The sequence below is a fragment of the Chelonia mydas genome, chromosome 8 (genome assembly GCF_015237465.2).
Source record: "Chelonia mydas isolate rCheMyd1 chromosome 8, rCheMyd1.pri.v2, whole genome shotgun sequence".
NCBI lineage: Eukaryota > Metazoa > Chordata > Testudines > Cheloniidae > Chelonia > Chelonia mydas.
In genome coordinates this window covers 102,557,643-102,574,323 of record NC_057854.1, presented here as the reverse complement: position 1 = coordinate 102,574,323, position 16,681 = coordinate 102,557,643, and the positions used below count along the sequence as shown (strand labels likewise).

The following is a 16,681-nucleotide window of genomic DNA, read 5'->3' as shown; positions in this document are numbered from 1 at the left end:
GGAGGGCAGATCAGGGGGGTGCCCTCTGGGGAGCTGGGGGGAGGAAGATCAGTGCAGGGAAGGCCCCAGCAGAGGAGGGAGAGGGAGCCGGAGGGGGGGGGCAGCAGTGCAGTTCAAAGAGAGAAGCACCTGGGGGTGAGGGGCAGGTTCGAGAGAGGAGTCCAGGACCAGTGTAAACCTGGGGTGAGGGGACAGGGGGCGGCCCGCGGAGCGGGGAGCACGGGGGGGTGGGACAGGAGGCTCGGCTAGGAGGGCGGGGAACACGGGGGGGGCGAGGGGGCGGCCCAGGGGGAGGATGGGGGCGGGGTGCACGGGGGAGGGACAGGGGGCGCGGCCCGGGGGGCGGGGAGCACGGGGGGGACAGGGGGCGGACCGGGGGGAGGATGGGGGAGGGGAGCACGGGGGGGGGACACGTGGGGGGACAGGGGGCGGCCCGAGGGGCGGGGAGCACGGGGTGGGGGGGGCAGGGGGCGCGGCAGGGGGGGCGGGGAGCACGGGGGGAGGACGGGGGCGGGGGGCAGGGGGCGCGGCCCGGGGGGCGGGGAGCACGGGGGGGGACACGTGGGGGGACAGGGGGGCGGCCCGGGGGGCGGGGAGCAGGAGGTGGGGGACAGGGGGCGCGGCCCGGGGGGCGGGGAGCACGGGGGGGACACGTGGGGGGCGAGGGGGGCGGCCCGGTGGGCGGGGAGCACGGGGGGGCGAGGGGGGCGGCCCGGGGGGCGGGGAGCAGGAGGTGGGGGGCAGGGGGCGCGGCCCGGGGGGGGAGCACGTGGGGGGACAGGGGGGCGGCCCGGGGGGCGGGGAGCACGGGGTGGGGGGGCAGGGGGCGCGGCCCGGGGGTGGGGGGGCAGAGGGCGCGGCCCGGGGGCGGGGAGCGGGGGGGCGGACACGCCCCGCCTGTTGGGGAACGAACCACGTGGCAGCCGCCGCCTGCCCCTGACTCAGCGCCGGGCCCCGAGACGCGACGGCTCCGCGCCCCCGCCCGGGTCCCTGTCGCCCCCGCGCCGCCCGCCGCCCCCCAGCCCGGCATGGAGGGGCCCGGCCGCGCCCTGCTCCGCCTCGCCGCCGCCTGCTGCCTCCTCGCCGGGCTGCTGCTGCCGCTGCCAGGTACCGCCGCCGCCGGACCCCCAGCCGGCCCCCTCCGCCCGGCTCCCCCCATCGCCCGAGCCCGGGGGGGGGCACCCAGCCGGCCCCCCTCCGCCCGGCTCCCCCCATCGCCCGTGCCCGGCGGGAGCCCCCCCCCCCTCCGCCCGGCTCCCCCCATCGCCCGAGCCCGGGGGGGGCACCCAGCCGGCCCCCCCTCCGCCCGGCTCCCCCCATCGCCCGTGCGGGCACCCAGCCGGCCCCCCCTCCGCCCGGCTCCCCCCATCGCCCGTGCGGGCACCCAGCCGGCCCCCCCTCCGCCCGGCTCCCCCCATCGCCCGTGCGGGCACCCAGCCGGCCCCCCCTCCGCCCGGCACCCCCCCACGCCCGTGCCCGGGGGGGGCACCCAGCCGGCCCCCCCCCCGCCCGGCTCCCCCCATCGCCCGTGCCCGGGGGGGGCACCCAGCCGGCCCCCCCTCCGCCCGGCTCCCCCCATCGCCCGTGCCCGGGGGGGGCACCCAGCCGGCCCCCCCTCCGCCCGGCTCCCCCCATCGCCCGTGCCCGGGGGGGGCACCCAGCTGGCCCCCCCTCCGCCCGGCTCCCCCCATCGCCCGTGCGGGCACCCAGCTGGCCCCCCTCCGGCCGGCTCCCCCCATCGCCCGAGCCCCGGGGGGGGGCACCCAGCCGGCCCCCCTCCGCCCGGCTCCCCCCATCGCCGGTGCGCGGGGGGGAGACACCCAGCCGGCTCCCCCCATCGCCCGTGCAGGCACCCAGCCGGCCCCCTCTCCACCCGGCTCCCCCCATCGCCCGAGGGGGGGCATCCAGCCGGCCCCCTCTCCGCCCGGCTCCCCCCCATCGCCTGTGCCCAGTGGGGGCCCCCCTCCCTCTGCCCAGCTCCCTCCCCATCCACCGTGCCCGGGGGGGGGGCATCCAGCCGGCCCCCACCCTCCGCCTGGCTCCCCCCATCGCCTGTGCCCAGGGTGGGGCACCCAGCCGGCCCCCCCTCCGCCCGGCTCCCCCCATCGCCCATGCCCGGGGTGGGGCACCCAGCCGGCTCCCCCACTCCACCCGGCTCTCCATCCATCACCCATGCCCCGGGGGGAGACACCCAGCCGGCCCCCCCACTCTGTTCAGCTCCCCTTCATTGCCCGTGCCGGGGGTGGGGCACCCAGCCAGCCCCCCCACTCCGCTCGGCTCCCCTCCATCGCCCATGCCCGGGGGGGGCACCCAGCCGGCCCCCCCACTCCACCCGGCTCCCCTCCATCGCCCGTGCCCGGAGGGGGGGCACCCAGCTGGCCCCCCCCACTCCGCCCGGCTTTCCCCCTTCGCCCATGCCCGGGGGGGCACCCAGCCAGCCGGTTCCCCCCCTCTCCGCCTGCGGGGGGGGCACCCAGCCGGCTCCCTCCCACTCCTTGGCTGGCCGGCCAGGCTCCCCCAACTCTGGCTGGAGGGGCACCCTCTCTTCCTCCCCCGCCCATGGCAGTAACCCCCGCCCATGGCAGTAACATGGGCTCCAGGGGGCTTGCCGGGGTGTGGGTCTGGGGCCGGTGCCCTCACCACCCCTGTGGGTCGGAGCCCTAGCCACTGCCTCAGCTCCGGGCACTGCAGCCTGCCACCTTCTGCACAGCTGGGTGGGTGGCTGGCACCCGAGGTCTGCACCGGGCTGGGCTTCCCCTCCAGCGCTGCGTGCACGGGGTGCCAGAGCCGAGTGCCTGGCGCTGGTTCTCCCAACACCTGGGTCCAATCCCATCCCGCAACGCAGGCGTGTACGCGGGTCACCTGGCGAACGCCGCCAGGATAAGCTCCCTTGGCCAGTGCTGTTCCCCCCAAGCTCCCGCTGGGAGGTTGGCCCAGTCAGTACCTGCTGTTAATGTCTCTCCACCTCTTAGGTGGCCTTGCCATCCTTTGAGTAGATAGGTGGGATTCATGTACATGAATGGTTTTCAAACTTTTTGGGCTGTGTACACCTTTCCAAATAATGCAGTCTACCACATACCCACATCGGAGATAGTGTATTGTTGTGACCCTGTGATTAGATTGCAAAGTCTTACTAAATGCAATGCGTTGTCCGCCATTACAGGATTTTGCTTGTGTACTCTCCAAGAGCTTCTGTACTGCTAGGGATACGCGTACCCCAGTTTGAAAACTACTGATATAGATCCTTCTGGGGCCGAGTCTATAGATTTTGCCGCTTCTGCTTTCTGCCCCAGGGTGCTCACCCCTGCCTCTTGCAACTCTTTTGGACTTCTTACAACATACATCAGTGAGTGCCGAACAAGACACTGCTGTTCATGGGGCTGATCAATGCCTGCCGCTTGTTTCCTTGTGCACCCCTGTTTGCTTATTCTTAAACTGTGCGTTCCTTGGGGCAGTGGCTTTTTGCTCTGTGTTTGTACAGCGCCTGGCCCAGTGGTGTCCTGGTCCATGGATCAGGCTTTTAAACGCTACTGTCAAATACATTGTTTAAAGGGGGATCAACAAAGCTAAGAAAACCTTTATTTGATGCTGAATGCCTCCTAAAACACAGCATGTGTGTCCCTTCAGTGCATTGGAAGGGGGGTTGCTCTTGCAGTTAGAGTACAAGGCTGGGGTTGCGGGGTTAGGAGACATGAGTTCTCTGTAGGTCCAGCCGGACCGATCTGTGGGGGTGGGAAGCAGTAACTTTACAGGGCTGAGTCATTCACCTTCACCAAGTCTGTGGATTGAAGGTTCTATAGAAGGGCCAAACAATTAGCAGTAATTGAAGTACCTGCCTCTGCTTGCTGCGATGCCAGCGTGGACCCTTCAGGAGATCCCATACCCACCATTTACCAGCACAGAGTTGGGGTGAAGTAAACCCAACACTTTGGAAAAGCGACCAGCGTTCTTCGCTCAGAGTTGTGTGTAGCTCTTACGCCTAGGGGATAAAAAACAGGAATGCTAATTTTAAAAAAGTGCTCGATGTATATGCGTATTAGAGAGCATTCTTTCATCCTTGCAGTTTTTACCAGGTACTCCCAAAACTCATGGTGAATGAATAATCACTGTTAAAAGTTGTATGTTACGGAATAAGTTGACCCCATATCAGTGAGACTTCTTAAGTGTTAGGTGAAGGTTTCCATATTCCAGAAGGGAGAATAATTTTTTAAAGCACTATTTCAGTGGTGGGATTTGTCCTTGTCCGTTGGATCTAAGCATTTAGAGAACTTTCGTTGCCACAGCATCAGAGCCCTGCCTGTGCGTGTGTTAGCAATCAGCAGAGCACACGCTAGGGGCTCACACTGTCAGGGAAGCTAATGATTGGGGGAAGGGCTTGGTCTCTGTGGGCCTTCTGAAAGAAGATGTGGCAGAGATGGAGAAGCATGAGGGCCTGATCCTCAGCGCAGTGAAGTCAGGGGAAAGTCTTCCCTTGACTTCAGTGGGCTTTGGAGCTGGTCCTAAGCAATGAATGTGCTGAAGTGACAGGTGGCGTGTTTAGCACATAACGCTAAAGGAGGGCATGGATGGGTTGACATATCACTGGAGCGTTCACCCCACCCCCATAGCTGGGCATGGCATAGCAGAGTCTCCCCCATCTAGTGCTCCCCATTGACACCTGCTATGGCCCTGTAGCGTTCTCATGCCAGCCATCCAGCCAGGTCAGATTTTGACCTCTCTCTTCTGGGCCAATAACCTAGACTCAACCATAACTCTTCACCCTGAGCAGGGCTCACTCCTTGGCAGACTCTCTAGGGCTCTAGTCTGCAGGGTTGGTCTCCTGGCGCGGTGCTGAGCAACACCTCCCAGGGCTTTCTCCCTGAAGCCCAGCTCCTAATTCAACAGTGCTTCTCCCCCATCAGGGTGTTTCTGTACCATCTTTCCCTGTGGTCAGCAGGGGAACCCAGCCTCTTCCTCTCCCCTGAGTTCCAGTCCAAGCAGGGACCCTGCAGTGAACAGCTGAGGTCTGCTCCTGCTGCCTCCCTTGACTTCTTCCTCCTGCGGCCTTCCCCACGGCCCCTTCCTGGGCTTCTGTACATCTGCTTCCCTCGAGGCCCTTCCTTCAATCTCCAGCCACTAGAGAAAGACTATAGGATCCTTTCCCCTCTGGGCTTCTTCCCTTTATGCTCATCACCCACCTTCTCCTGCAGCTGGGCCTCATCTTCAGGTGGGCCTGCCCAGCCCACCCTCCAGGTGTAACCTGGTGCCTTCATTAAGCTCTCTAGCTCCAGTTTAACACTTTTAATGCCAGTGTGGGGTAGATACCCAATCACATGAGGCTTCTTTCCTCCCTAGCCCCTTGGTAACCTGTTTCAAGGTATAAGTGGGTGATCAGCTGGAGATCAGAAAAATCTCCACTTCTGGGCTACAGCCAGGTACAGTATGTGGCATTCTTCATTCTTTTGATTATTTGCTTTCGGCCACTGTTGGAGCCTCGGTTAGTTTGCCTCAGTGTCTGTTTGAATGTGGCAGGTTCTATGTTCCTGGATCCTTAACCAGAATCTGAGATGCAAATCTCTTGAACTTTGGGGAAGTTCTGGTTAGGTTCCAAACTTCTTTGCAGTTTGGGCCATCTTTACGTCACGGGGCCGAGCCCCGACTGGTGCCAAGGGCCCTCACCCCCCAGAACTCTCGGATGCTCCGTTTGTCAGAGGAGGAGCTTGTCTCACTGGATCTGCTGCCAGAAGGGATGTCACACCTTTCTCCTACCTCACACTGGACTGAGTGAAAAGCTGTTTGTTACTTACCCCTGCCCCAAATGTGACTTGTGCATCCCGTGCCCCTGCCAAACTGTGCTTGTGCGCGGTGGCTGATGAGAGGTCGCTCAGAATTGAGGCTCCTGGGGAGGAGAAATCTACTGAGGAGGACACTGGGTTGTGCCTTGCGTGATGTGGAAGCAGTTGTCGGGGGGAGAAAAACTTCCCCCCATTTACTTTTCACTTCCGGTAGAATTGCAGGGCTATCAGAAACTTGCATGTAGAAACTGCCCTGTTCAGCTGAGCCTTCTTTACCCTAGATCTGTGTAATTCTTCTTGTTGGTCCTCACTGCAGTGCCCCCAGACACACCTGGGTGGGCGCAGAGATGGGAGGACGTAGTAACATGGGTTTGGCTTTGCAGTGGGAATATTCACTCCTGGCCTAAACTAACTTGAGTGCTTGGACCAGGCAGCTGATTCAAGTGGATTAATTGTGCAGTGCAGACATAGCCTGATTGTGTAACTTAGTTGACTTAACACACGATCCATGTTAACACCTGCCTCTTAACCATGCAGCTATGGCATGATCGTAGCACAACGCTCAGGCTGCATCCTGGTCCTAACAGCCCTGCTGCCTTACGAATTCGGCCTTCTAACAGTGCCTGGGTAGTGAGGTGAGAGTGTCCTAGCTCTGTGTGCAGGGGGACAACCTGAAAAGAATCCACTGTGGGAGGCACCCGCAGGCCTCTACCCTTGGCCCTAGCAGTTGAGGCAGTAAAGGAGAACTGCCTGTGTTTTCCCAGAATGCACCAGCACAATTACAGTGTGGTGGGTGTATGGCCAATGCCCAGTTGCACTGGGAAAAAGTCCTGTGTGCATGCATTGACCCGTATCGGCTGTAACCACATCAGAGTAGTGTGTCTGGGGGAGGGGTATGGTAAGCTACCAAGCTCCTCTCACAATCCTAGGAATTGTCATATGGGTTTGGGACGGTGGCCATCTAGACCAGTATCTTGTCTGACAGTTGCCAGTTCCAGTTGCTTCAAAGGACCTGCAACACATCCTGAGGTGGACAGTTAATGGAATAACCTGTCTGTATGGGAGGCTTTTTTCCTACTAGCTGCTTTCTCAGTTAGCCACTGGTCAGCTTGTGACCTGGACAGGAAGGTTTATCGTTACGTCAGGCAGGATTTTTAGACAGCTTGTGAATGAGATAAAGGACGTTCCAGCAGCGAAGGTACTAGTCTCGGATTTGGGGGAAACTATTCAGTTCTTGCTCTGCCACTGATTTCCCGTGTGAGCTTGAAAGTCGGGCCCCGTCTACACATAAACGTTTTGCTGGTATAGCTGCTTTGGTTGGGAATGTGAAAAAATGTCACCACCTGAGGAACCGACACAGCTGTCCTTGCAAAACCCCTAGTGTAGACTCGGTTATATTACCAAAAACCTCTTTTGGCAGTATTGCTTATTTAGTTGTTCATGCAACCATAATTCAGTCCTCTTGTGTGTATGCTTTATGATCCATTCTTTAACTACACAATTGTGTGCTGTTTTTTCCATGGGACCTCTGCCTCATTCATTGCGCAGAATGGACCTGCTCTGGGGTGGAGCAGAGTTGTGCGCGAAGGAGGCTGTTGTCTATAGGATCCCTGCCCCATCTGTTGTGGAAGGTCTGTAGTGATGCGGCAGGGGATGCAGGAAGAGAAAGGATGGTGTCATGGTTAAGGCAGCGGAATACTGCCCTGGAGAGTTGGATTCTATCCCAGCCTCTGTGTGCCTATGGGATGCTAGTCAAATCACCTTAAACCAGACTTTTCACAGGAGGTCACTAATCGTGTGTTCCTCATTTTCTGGGTAACTGACTTGAGACCCTGGGGTCTGATTTGAAGGAGTAAGCAGTTGCAGCTGCAGTCAGTGGGAGCTGTGTTTTGAACACACAAAGTGCTATATCATGCTAGGCAACTCAATTAATTGATATTTTTTGAGTAATCTCTGCAATGGGGATAATAGTATTTCCTCATCTCACAGGGGTTGGGAAAAGTAACTGCAGTGTGTGAAGCACTCAGATGCCATACTGATGGGCACCACAGAAGAGCCCACGAGGAAATGAATAATGTTGTCTTCAGAGCAGGCTTTGAATAGGGTGCAGTAAATAAGGCCCAGGGCCATACATTGAACAATAAGGAGAAAACAATATTGAATAGCTGTTCATTGATTTTGCGCCATCCGTCCTGTGCCCTGAATGAGGCAGAGGTCCTGTGGAAAAAATTATGTCTGATCATGTGATTGAAGACTGTGTCGTAACGCATCTGCACAAGGACGCTGCACGAGCAGCCTTAATTCTGACTTTTCCTAACGTTGGAGTTCTTGGCTTTGCAGTGTTCATGTTCTTTTAATGTAGGTTTTAGTGCGTGTCACCTAGAAGTCAGGATTTTTGGAACATCCTTTGAACCTCTTGGCCTCTGTGACCCTGTTTCCACCAAGGAAACTTTCTAAAAATTCCCAGCAGTCGTCACCCTGCTGCCGCTCCACCAGCCGGAGCAATGTTGGGATCCCTCCTGCAGGTGAGGCTTCGGCAGGTGCTGAGTGCTGCTGTTCGGGGTGAAACTTTCTAAAGTCCTTAATGCCCATTTGCAGAACTTTTCAGCGAGACTCTGGCTTGTCTAGTCACAAGAGTTTTACTGCTCTAAAAATGTTGGTACAAGGTTTAGCGTGAGCAAAATTATACTGGTATAAAAGTGCCTCATGCTGTGATAGCTTATTCCTGTATGGAAAGGAGAATAAACTACTGGTGCAAGGCACCTTAATGTCCATGTAACAGTGTCCACATTAGGGCTTCTACTGGTTTACGTATTTCAGTTAAGTCCCCCCTAACTGACATAGTTGTACCAGTACAAAGTTTATGTAGACCAGGCCCTGGGAGCTTCTGTCATGTTCCCCCTAGACCAGGGGTCTCAAACTCAAATGACCACGAGGACCACGTGAGGAGTAGTACATTGGCCTGAGGGCCGCACCACTGACCACCACCCCCCGCTGCCCCGGCCCCACCCCACTCCACCCCTTCCGTGAGTCCCTGCCTCTTCCTGCCCCCATTCCAACCGCTTCCCCGAAATCCTCACCCCAACTCTGCCCCCTCCCTGCCCCCAGGGGGTGCAGGAGGGGTGCAGGGTGCGGCAGGGGGTTGGGGTGCAGGAGCGGTGTGGGGTGTGGCAGGGGGCTCCGGTCAGGGGGTTGGGGTGCAGAGTGGGGCAGGGGGTCAGGGTGCAGGGTGCGGCTCAGGGCAGGGGGCTGGAGTGCGGGGTGCAGCAGGGGGCTCAGGGCAGAGGGTCGGGGTGCAGGAGGGGCGTGGGTGTGGGAGGGGGCTCAGGGCAGGGGGTTGGGGTGCAGGAGGGGCACGGGGTACGGCAGGGGGCTCCGGTCAGGGGGTTGGGGTGCAGAGTGGGGCAGGGGGTCAGGGTGCAGGGTGCGGCAGGCGGCTCAGGGCAGGGGGCTGGAGTGCGGGGTGCGGCAGGGGGCTCAGGGCAGGGGGTCGGGGTGCAGGAGGGGCGTGGGTGTGGGAGGGGGCTCAGGGCAGGGGGTTGGGGTGCAGGAGGGGCACGGGGTACGGCAGGGGGCTCAGGGCAGGGGGTCGGGGTTCAGGAGGGGTGTGGGGTGTGACAGGGGGCTCAGGGCAGGGGGTTTGGCTGCAGGAAGGGTTTGGGGGGCGGGTCCGGCCCAGCGTGCACCGGGGGCAGGGGGCTGGAGTGCGGGGTGCAGCAGAGGGCTCAGGGCAGAGGGTCGGGGTGCAGGAGGGGCGTGGGTGTGGGAGGGGGCTCAGGGCAGAGGGTTGGGGTGCAGGAGGGGCACGGGGTGCGGCAGGGGGCTCAGGGCAGGGGGTCGGGGTTCAGGAGGGGTGTGGGGTGTGACAGGGGGCTCAGGGCAGGGGGTTTGGCTGCAGGAAGGGTTTGGGGGGCGGGTCCGGCCCAGCGTGCACCGGGGGCAGGGCAGGCAGGAAGCGGCCAGGACCTGGGTGGGGGCAGGGGGGCACAGGGGTCTGTGTGTTGCCCTGGCCACAGCCAATGGGAGCTTCGGGGGAGGTACCTGGAGGAGCAGCCAGGGCAACACACAGACCCCTGTGCCCCCCCATCCTCCCCCCAGGTCCCGGAGCGGCCCGGGGGCAGGGCAGGCAGGTGGGGACCCTGCCCTGCCCCGTGCGTGCCAGGCCGGAGCCGCTCTAGCTAAACGCTCGGGGGGGGGGGGCAGAAAATAACCCTGCGGGCTGTGTGTTTGAGACCTCTGCCCGAGACCAAGCTGAGCAGGGCTACATGGCACTTCTAACTATGGCTGGGGCAGCAGCCCGCGTGCCTATCCAAGGACTTCCTACATTGCTAACACCTGTAGGAACGCTTGTACCTCTCCGGTCCCATCCCTGCAGTGTAGCTAGAACTCTGGCAAAGTCTGCCTGCTGACAGGTTTCGGAGCAGCCGCCGTGTTAGTCTGTATCCGCAAAAAGAAAAGGAGGACTTGTGGCACCTTAGAGACCAACCAATTTATTTGAGCATAAGCTTTCGTGAGCTACAGCTCAAATAAATTGGTAGTCTCTAAGGTGCCACAAGTCCTCCTTTTCTTTTTACAGAACTGTATCATGTTCGTGGGGGTGGAGGGGCAGAAGGAGAGGCCCCGAGATAGGACAGATGAGCTGTAGCTCACAAAAGCTTATGCTCAAATAAATTGGTTAGTCTCTAAGGTGCCACAAGTCCTCCTTTTCTTTTTGCCTGCTGATAGATATTTAAAGTACTGGAGACCTGCATGCACGCCCATTTACAGACCTCTTTCTTTTGTTAAAAAACCAAGGGACTTGGGAGGATCCCTCTGGAAATGTTCCGGCTGCTGCGGGCGATTTGTTATAACTCATCCGTTCATTCTCTGCTGAGAGAGCGAGGATTTGGCCTGCGTTAGCTTCTTTCAATAGTGTCTTTCTTTGCAGCCTTTGGAAATCCGCTTCCTTCAGCAGCACTGGGCTTGATTTTAAAAATAAATCTGTAGAGTATTTTGGTCCATGAAGGCAGCTTGTTCCCCCCGCCACCTTGGGCTGTGTTGGGGTTGCTTTGTTTGTTTTGCTCCCAGGATAGAAGTCTCCACGAGCAGACTGCCGTAGGGGCAGCAGCAATGCATAAAGCTTGGATTGTCACAGCTCCAGCTCCCTCCCATGGGGTCTCATTGCTGCCCTGAGGCGAGAGATACGTAGAAGAGTCCTGTGCACAGTAGTTAAGGTGGAACGGGCAGCGCTAGCTCACCTTGCCAGCTCTGCAAGGGAGGTGGAAGGCCTGGGATCTACAACAACCTGAGTTTACAGCCCAGCCTAGACAGAAGAGCTTATCTTGGAGGGCGGGAATGTGGCCCCCTCCCCGCCCCAGGAAGGGAAGAGAGAGAGTCCCGCTCTAAAAACTCCACTTGGGGAGGGTCACCGTTACAGGGTGAGGCTGCACTTTAGATCCTGTTAGTCCCCCTTGAGGGCACCCCTTTGCTGCCTTCCTCTCTCTCTGGGTGAAAACCACATGGTCCTACCACTCCTAGGCTAGCTCTGTGGGCTCCAACCCCCTGTTCACCAGCTGTCAAACTGACAGGCCCAAGGGAGTTTGCACCTGCAAGCCTTTTTTCCTCCAGGAGCCTGTGACAGCAGCCTATTAAAGGGACTCAAACAGCATCTTCAGAACAAAGCCTTGTTCATTCATTCACCCAGCGTGCATGGCAGTCAGAGCAAAGCCGGTCCACCTCTTTCCCCTTAGGTAAGCCTTAGTCGTTCATTGCACACTGTAGAAAGTCCCACTCGGCCGTTCCTTGTCTCCCTAGGCTGCAGTTAGTGTCTTTGCCAGCATCGCCTGCGGAGCAGCTGCTGACAGCCTGCTGAACCCTCCCTTCTTCCCTAGGCCAGCATCTCCAAGGTTTGCGTGACCCCTCTGAGCCTAGCTTCAGGTCTGGGAAGAATAAACCTTGCTAGTCAGGCAGGGGACATTTCCCAATTAATACCTGCCCCATTGTTTCCTCTGTGACCCTTGGTATTCTCTGGCCTGTGTCACATCTTTGTCATTGATTCGCTTCCTCCTAACTGCCTCCTTTAATTTAGCTCCCTGCCGTCAAACAGGATAACCTCCAACAGGCAAACTGAGGCACTTCAGAGCTAATGCACAAAGCTTCCTCGTTCTCCACAGGGAGCAATAACCTAGTACATGCACAGGCAGGAGGAACGTTTCTGCAAGAGAGTCTCTCCAGAGACGAGGATAGTAGAGGGGGCCTGTGATGGTGATGGTGGGAGATGCGAGTGGCTCTGCTGTAACCCCTCTGCCGTCCCTGAATCAATCCATCACGATTTGTTATGAAGGGTGACCAGTGTTTCCTTTAACAGTGAAATTTGTTAGTGCTGTGAAGGCTAGTGCTGTTTTAAAACTAGTCAGTCCCCCTCCCCTGGCGTATGTCTTAGTGATGGAAGGGACCAGAATTGTCTGGGTAGCGAGCAGTGCTCAAAGATGGAGGAAAAAGGAGCTCGGAGTAAGATTGGGGAGCAGGGACCCCACCCTGTGACACTGTAGGGTGAGCTGAGATGGGCTCCAAGGGAACAGAAGAATTTAAGGGGGGCACCGTGCTAGGTTGCAACAGACTTACTATGTGATGTCGGGTGAGCCCCTTTACCTCCGGTGCCTCCGTTTGCCCATCTGTAAAAGAGGGCTGTGGACACTGTAAAGCACGTGAAGATCTGCTGATGAGAAGTGCATTAGTGCCAAGGAGCAGACTGTTTCCCCTGCCTCCCCGGCTCAGGAAACCCTTGGCCACCATTGTGGGAAACACCAGCAAGGCTGCCAATTGCGGGGATCGTTTTTGTGATGTGGACACTTAGCCCCTTATGAAACCACCAGCTCATTTCACACTGGTCCCCAAGCAGCCATCAGACGGTAGTGACCTCTGGTCCTTACCACCCAGGGCTGGATTTGGAGCAGCAGTCAAGAAGTGACTGATGCTGTAGTCCGTCCTCTAGCCCTCTGGATCATCCCATTCCCCTGGTGGGGTTTGGTTTTGTAGTGGGGAGCTGGGTGAGACTTGTACTTGTTGTGGTGCTGGATGCAGAGTTATAGCCGGCTGGCCTCCCTGCTGATGCATAGGGGGTCCCACTGTGGCGGTTAGTTTTCTGGTAACACTCCGAATGCTTTCTTGCTGGTGGCTCTGACTCTTGTATTTTAAGAATCAAGTCCAGGTCTCAGCTGATGCCAAGTCTTCTGTCTACTTTTAGATTGATTAAGCTTGCAAGTTGCAACAAAGAACCAACTTTAAAATCCCAGCTGGGTGGGCACCTGGAGCGCAATCTCAGCAGTCCCTTGTGGGGAAGAGAGCCCATTCGTTATGGCTTGGCCCATGGACAGTACCCAGGTGTGAACTAAAGAGTCGTGCAAGGCTTGGCAAGAGGAGATTCCCAGAACCCGTCTCCTGTGAGGAGCAGGGCGTCATGCTCTCACGGGATCTTTCGCTGACTGGCAGCAAGGACGTCACTTGAATGAGAGCAGCGCTGAGCCAGGCCTTCCCATCCTTCGTCTCAGCATTAGGTGCAGGGCCTCCACCTGCTAAGCCTTTGCATCCTCCTCTGAAGCAATACTTGTTGACCCTCACACCTGTGCTTAGCATCGCAAACAGCTTCTGAGCTTTGCTCTTCCCATGACACCGCCTCTGAGTGTTTCCCTACCCGATCAGACCGCTGGTGTCTCTAGGCTGGTCCCTGGCGCTTGTCTTTTTTTGTTGGCACCCCACTGGAAGGGCTCAGTGCAAGATACCTCCTCCAGACAGGGCTGAAATGCATGTGAGAGGGGAAATGGCTGTCCACTGGCACTCTGCTTCCTGTAGGTGCCGGCTAGGAAGTCAGACTCTCCTGCTGGCAAGCATGCTGACGTAGGTGCTGGAACTAGGGGTGCTGGAGGTGTGGTAGCATCCCCAGGCTTGAAATGGTTTCCATCATAGACAGGGTTTACAGTTTGGTTCAATGGCTCTCAGCACCCCCACGATACCAATTGTTCCAGGGCCCCTGCGTGCTGTGAGCTTTTCTGGGAGGGTGCGTTAGCACCCGGGGGACCAGTGCTGTTGGTTTTACAAGGCACTACCCTGCCATTGTCACAGGAGACGGTTCCTGGATCTGCACTCAGCAGCTATTGAGACTGTCACATATGTGAACTGTCTCCCTCCCAGGCCTGTTATGCTTGCTCCTTCCGGGCTTGTGGTCAAGCCCAGGCGCTGTGTCTGGTTCATTAGGACTATGAGTAACTCATTAGCCTGGTCTTCATCTCATTAAATGTTTGCTTGGATAATTGTAGTGCCCATGAACGGAAGGGGCTGGTGGCCTGGCTCTAGGAGTGTGCAGGTTTTTTCCTGATATGCAGCTCTCCGTGTGCCTCCGTCCCTGCCCACCCTGCTATTCCAGTGCCGGGGCTCTGAGCAGACACGGCCACTTTTACCCTGTGCCTTTGGTTTGAGGGGTGGATTCAGTGGAAACGAGACCGGTTCCACTGAACTCCTCACTGAGCAGGTCACGCAGCCCGAGGTGGTGCATTTCCCCGCTGTGCCAGCTAGTGCCTTCCTGGCTGCAGGCTGCACACTCAGGAAACCTTGTCTGGGCAAGTATGGTCAGGTTCAGAAAGTGTCTTCAGGGCTGGAGTATAGGATGCCAGCTAGAGTCGTTTGAATGCTGACTTCCTCTGGTGTGGGGGAGGGCGGGTTGGGGAGAGTGGCTGTGCATTCACTAGTTATACTGAGCTGTATGTTTACCATGGGCTGCAGGAAGTGCAGGGTTACTGACGCAACCTTTAACTAAAGCAGGATTCTCTGACAGAAGAGCCTTAATCCTAGGGCTGCGGCATGGACTCCTTGATCACCTTCTGAGGGAGAAGGCTGTGAAACCCTGCACCTGCTGGACACAGCCCCCCAGCTGCCAACATCTGCTATCTGCCTGCCAGGGACTGGTCAAGCATTCTCTGCCAACATCTCTGCACCCTCATCCCCAGTCCAGTACTCCCACCTGCAAACCCTTGCCAGGAGCCCCTGCCATTGTCTATACCGGCCCCCACTTCCACAGCTCCTCCCCCAGACCGGGGCAGAGCTCCAGGTGGAAGGAGAAGCAGAGCTCTGGGGCCAGGGAGGAAGAAGAGGCACAGAGACTTCCTGCACACGCCTAGGCTCCTTAATGCCAGCTGCTGATGCTCACAAATTCCTCCAGCACAGCTGCTGCCCGAGGTTTAACTTACTTATCTTGATGCTGAGTGATGGGGTTTCCGCAGAGCCAGCTGCTGTATTCCCATCTGTGCTACTGTGCAGGGGCTGGGTCTGTTCTGCTTCCTGGGCTCATGGGCAGGGGGCTAGCAGTGGCCAGTTCTGATAGATTCCTAGGTTGGGCAGGGGAGCGAGGACCCCGAGAAAGCACTGGATAGTCCTTTAATGACCACTGATCATTGGCCTGGGTAACCAGGAGCATATCAAGGGTGGGGGGGGGGGCAAGTTGCAATTGCTAGAAGTCTCGGAGGGAACTCTGTGCGTGTGCTGCCCTCCCCCTGCTGAAACCCTCCAGAGCTAAACACCTCGGTGCTGCAGATAAAAGAGAGGGCACATGCAGCTTTCGCCGTAAGGCTGCCAATTCAAATCCAGCCCGGGCCAGCAGTGCCTGAAAGCTTTCCCAAAGGTCCCCCAAATCAGGAGCTGTTGGGGCAGGCCCATGCCTGGTGGGCAGGCGTCCCTTCTAACAACCCATCTCAGTTGGTACCAGTTGGCTCCCTTGGCAGAATCAGAAGAAGTGCCACAGAGTGAATGGGTCAAGGAGATTGACCGCCTCGCGCATCCCTGTGCGTGGTCTTCCCAGGGCAGGGTTGAGGTACGCTGGGAGGGGGAGCATAGAGGCCGCTTGCCCTGCCATTGCACGTGCTGTATCTGCTCGGTGGATAAAGAGGAGACAAGCCTGCACCTGTCCCCAGCAGTGATTCCAGTGGGAAGAACTTAGAGAACAAAAGAGTCTCAGAACAAGAGAAAGATGCTCTCAGACCGCTCTATACCGAAGGTCCCATAAACCCATCAGATGAGTCAGTCACCTGCCCCTCGTGTAACAGATACGCATCGGAGTCCCTCCTACCCTTGCTGTGCGTTTGATCCACTGGGGTTGCACCGGGCTGCTGGTGCTTTATTGAGTGGAGCTGGAAATATCTGCATGAGGGTCTGTTGGGGTTTACTCCCGGTCCCTGACGTTTGGAGGAAGATCCAAGTCCGTTGTCCCTCACTTAGGGAGCTGGGAGGGCACAGGCCTTGCTCGGGGGTTGAAGGGTCCCATGGAGCTGCTGAGTGCTTGTCAGCAGAATGCTGGGTGTCCTGAGAGTCTCTGACAGCGGTTGGGTTTAAATCTAGACCAGGTCTCTGCAGGCTGGAGCCAGCTGTGCCTCCCAGGCCGCTCAATATCAAAGGGCTCACAGGGGGACCCTGCTTCCTCGGTCTTCTCAGCTGGGGAAGGGAGCCCTGAGTCCAGGCCCAGCTGCTGCTGGCCACCGCCTAGTTTATTTCAGAGAGTGGCTCTTCCAGCTTTGGATCTGGCTGATGAATTGCTCCCGAAAGGGAGCAGGGGGGCTCCTGACTGGGATTCCAAGAGCCGTGGCCTTGTTTCAGAGACGAGGCCCACGGAACTGGAGGGCGGGTTCTGGTTCCTCACACAGACGGGAGTCCGTCTGTCCCTGTGTGACGGCGACCCTCCCTGTCTTTGGAATGGCCTTGCAGACCTTGGGAGATGGGGGATGAAGCACGCTTTACATTGGACTCTCCAGGGAAGCACAGGCACAAAGCAGAAGCCTTCAGGACAAGGCCCAGCAGCAGCTCTGCTCGTGCCCCTGGTGCAGACTTCTCCAGCCTCACCCAGGAGGCAGTTTAGATCTGGAGCTGGTTACAGATTCTTATGT

At 58.5% G+C, this 16,681-nt stretch overlaps 1 protein-coding gene across 1 annotated transcript in view; it reads left to right on the top strand.

Moving 5' to 3' along the window:
• The first annotated feature begins 887 nt into the window (after positions 1–887).
• Positions 888–16,681, top strand: part of LOC114019925 (mucin-2) — a 32,921-nt gene continuing 17,127 nt past the window's right edge. Inside the window, exon 1 of the mRNA XM_037907223.2 lies at positions 888–1,107. Coding sequence (XP_037763151.1) covers positions 1,029–1,107 — 79 coding nt within the window. The 5' untranslated portion in view covers positions 888–1,028. The remainder of the gene's footprint in view (positions 1,108–16,681) is intronic.